Source organism: Fusarium odoratissimum, assembly GCF_000260195.1.
Source record: "Fusarium odoratissimum NRRL 54006 unplaced genomic scaffold supercont1.199, whole genome shotgun sequence".
Taxonomy (NCBI): domain Eukaryota; kingdom Fungi; phylum Ascomycota; class Sordariomycetes; order Hypocreales; family Nectriaceae; genus Fusarium; species Fusarium odoratissimum.
This window is the reverse complement of record NW_022158885.1, coordinates 1-3,409: the sequence shown is the minus strand read 5'-3', so window position 1 is coordinate 3,409 and position 3,409 is coordinate 1. Positions and strand designations below refer to the sequence as shown.

At 46.5% G+C, this 3,409-nt stretch overlaps 3 protein-coding genes across 3 annotated transcripts; 2 read left to right on the top strand and 1 right to left on the bottom strand.

Moving 5' to 3' along the window:
* Nucleotides 1-473: 473 nt before the first annotated feature.
* FOIG_16817 (uncharacterized protein) lies at nt 474-1,862 on the top strand (the record flags this gene model as incomplete). The annotated part of the gene is made up of 8 exons (XM_031218295.1): nt 474-578; nt 633-665; nt 737-827; nt 872-913; nt 961-1,115; nt 1,164-1,201; nt 1,248-1,385; nt 1,439-1,862. Exons 1-8 carry the CDS (start codon nt 531-533, stop codon nt 1,860-1,862), a joined length of 969 nt encoding a protein of 322 aa, XP_031051993.1. The 5' UTR covers nt 474-530.
* Nucleotides 1,863-2,113: 251 nt separating this feature from the next.
* Nucleotides 2,114-2,884, bottom strand: FOIG_16816 (uncharacterized protein; the record flags this gene model as incomplete). Its single annotated transcript, XM_031218294.1, has 4 exons — nt 2,114-2,221; nt 2,274-2,348; nt 2,401-2,636; nt 2,830-2,884. The coding sequence occupies 4 exons, from the start codon at nt 2,882-2,884 to the stop codon at nt 2,114-2,116; spliced, it is 474 nt and encodes a 157-aa protein (XP_031051992.1).
* A 355-nt stretch (nt 2,885-3,239) lies between these two features.
* FOIG_16815 (uncharacterized protein) lies at nt 3,240-3,407 on the top strand (the record flags this gene model as incomplete). The annotated part of the gene is made up of 1 exon (XM_031218293.1): nt 3,240-3,407. A coding segment is annotated over one exon (168 nt), but the record flags the coding sequence as incomplete, so codon positions are not given.
* Nucleotides 3,408-3,409: the final 2 nt, after the last annotated feature.

Below are 3,409 nucleotides of genomic sequence, written 5' to 3'. Positions count from 1 at the left end.
GCAAAGCGCAAATCGAGGCGTTTGTTGTGCACTTGTTAAGGATTTAGGCGTAGACAGGGCCACTTTCTTAACATTTGTATGCCAAGAAAGTGTGATGACAAAGGAAGGTGTTTGTAAAGTAGCGTTCATAAACCAGAAACCCATTGTAACAGGGTAGACAGTATATCACACTCAAATTTTGCAGATTGCCATAGCGTAGCATTTTACCGCCAAACAAGTGTCATACCATGCAACATCTTGCTATGCTATTGGTAAAGTTGCGTGAAATGTAACCCTGCCCCAACATGTCAATGAGCTCAGCTCGAGGGCGAATCAGGGAGACTCTTGACGTCCTGAGACTCCACTCAGATTGGCTACAGAACTTGACGTGTCAATCTGGTTACGAATCAGACCGGCAACCCTGGCTGTTTTGTAAACGCAAAACTCATATCACTCCATTTCGGATCCCGGATTTTCTCCTCTTCTATTTTCTCCTCTCATACTGTTATTTGACGTTTGAGGCATCCTTGGATTGACTTCACAAGTCCACAATGTCAGCCGCAGACAATCAGCCGCTCGTTGCTGACGAGAGTGAGAATGTAAGCATCTGATATCATCATTGATTGCATTCTTTGACAAAATAAAATTTCAAGGTCCTTGAAGACCACGACTCTGGACATGACGAGGTACGTACAGTCTCTCAAACCGACTGCTCTTAAACAAGGTACAGGCTGACATCCTGCCTTCTATACCTTAGGAAGTGGAGTCATCGACACAAAGTATAAGCAGTTCCATTCTTCAGTACCGTCAGGAAAATGGGAGAACCTACCACGGTTACAAAGATGGCAGTGAGTTCCGTGATTAGTGGAGTTGACGGTTGCTGATCACACAGAATACAATGTTCCAAATGACGAGGAAGAGAACGAGAGACTCGGTATGTAAGCCACTGAACCTGATAGGCATCCTTGCTAAATAATGTAGATTTACAACATGCTCTTTTCCTTCGAACCTTTGATGATAGACTCGGCTTTGCCCCACCGTGCAAGCCTGAAGCCAATGTCCAGCATGTTCTGGATGTAGGCACGGGCACTGGAATCTGGGTCATGGACTATGCAGATGACCATCCAGGTGCTGAGGTTCGTTAGTCAATTGTTCCTTGATGGTTACCGATTAATGTTTTTCAGGTCATTGGAGTCGATCTCTCACCCATCCAACCTAGCTTGTATGCATGTTTATGCCCCCTTTCTTGACCCAGCTAACAGTATCAGTGTCCCTCCAAATGTCCGATTTATTATTGACGATATTGAAGAGGAGTGGCAATACTCTTCAAAGTTTGATTACATCCACAGTCGAATGATGAACTCTAGTGTCGCGGACTGGGAAAGCTATGCTACCAAGATCTTTGAGTACGGCTCTTCACATGTTCATCTCTTCAACCGACAAAGCTGACTCGCGTTAGGAACCTGGAACCAGGTGGCTATGTAGAGCTACAGGAGATCGATGTCTTTACTAAATCTGACGACAACACCTTGACGCCGCAGCACAATCTATGGCAATGGGCTCAGCTTATATACGATGCATCTGTCAAACTGGGAAGACCATACTTCGACCCAGGCAACATAAAGGACGTTCTCACCAAGGTTGGCTTTGAAGAGGTAACGGAAGCAAAGTTCAAGTGGCCAACGAACCGATGGCCAAAAGACAAGAAGCATAAGGAATTAGGTGTATGGAATAACGAGAATGCGAATTTCTTTCTCGAGGCGGTGGCGATAGCTCCGCTTACGCGGGCTTTGGGATGGTCGAAGGAAGAGGTCACTGTTTTCATCGCTCAAGCCAGGAAAGAACTCAATGACCCTCGGATTCATGCATACTGGCCAATGTGAGTCTCAGCCTAATCACCACTGCGCAATAGTGAGCTAATTGTTATAAGTATCTCGGTATACGGGCGCAAGCCGGCGAAATAGTTGTAGATCATAGTGTCATCAGATAAGATCCTGATACAATGCTTGAGCACTGTATAATGCATAATTGCTCGGTCAATGCGGATTGGATTCAGATTGCTATGCTTGTATTGTGGCAATATGAAATGGTCATTTATTTCTTTCTATTAACAGACTATGATATCTTTGAACTTTTACAACTTGGAAGTGCTCTCCTCACGACCCTTGAGGTTAATGTGAGGAGTGTCGTTTGCAGGCCGAGTAACAGCATAGAAAGCAACACCATGCGACTTGGTGGAGAACTAAATACAGATCAGTTATTGTTAACAAAGCTATGGGAGGAAGAGAACTAACCTGAGCTTTGGAACCGACGTGGAAGAAGGCCCAGTCTCCAGCAACGAGATGGTGAGTGATACCAGTAGCCTCATCCTGTCCGTAATTAGTATTATATACTTGTAAGGCCACGGGGAGAGATCTTTACAGTCACGTCGATTTGACCGCTGAGGACATATTTGGTCTCCTCGTAGTCATATGATCCATATCGTGTAGGTCCAGGAACGACCTTGTAGAAACCCGTGGTCAGATAATGAGCAGAGTCGTTGCGCTGACTCTGGATAGAGTGGAAGTCGGCAATAATAGCGCACTCGCCATCGGGAATCGGGATGTGCTCATGGCCGGCACCCTTGATAATGGTAAGAGGAACGATCTTGTTCGACACTGCACAGATAGGTTAGTAAAACATCCTTCTGCTTGTCATTTTCAGGGTATGTAGTTTACTTTTGGTGAATTTGGTATAATTGCAAGGACAGAAATAGAAAGGAAACGTTCAATGACAACTTCTCTGCTCTGTTTATATAAATATAAATACCAAGCCATGACGGAGCATTCTCGGCATATACATGGAACAAACCAATACGGGATACGGCTCCGGGCCCGTAGCTCCGTGCCTGAGAGTTACGCAGCATGCTTATCTGTAGCCGCACTAAACCTAAAACAGGGTCAGTGTAGCTTAGTCAAGCTGGATCACGACAAAACACATGATCGGGATCCGACGGTCTTGCGCCGGATTATTTTATGGGCGGTGAACAGGCTTATCGCTTGTCGCTTATCGATTGACAAGGTCCCTTATCAGGGCTCTTGTCTTATCTCGCTACCCTGGGGCAGCCCAAACAACGGATTAAAAGTATCTCACACCTTCCTTTGTCATCATACTTTCTTGGCATACAAGTGTTAAGAAAGTGGCCCTGTCTACACCTAAATCCTTAACAAGTGCACAACAAACGACTCAATCTGCGCTTTGCGCAGCCGCAAGCCGCGGCGATGGCTTCGTCTTCAACGAACCCGCCCGCTGCCCCGGACCCCTTCGATCTGGGGATCCACACTCCCGCTAATCTGAACCGAGGAGCCCGTGCAATCCTCCTGCGAGACAGCCCCGCGGTCGTGAACACCCCCATTGGTGTTTCACATGGACCCGAGCGGACGGCTCAGAC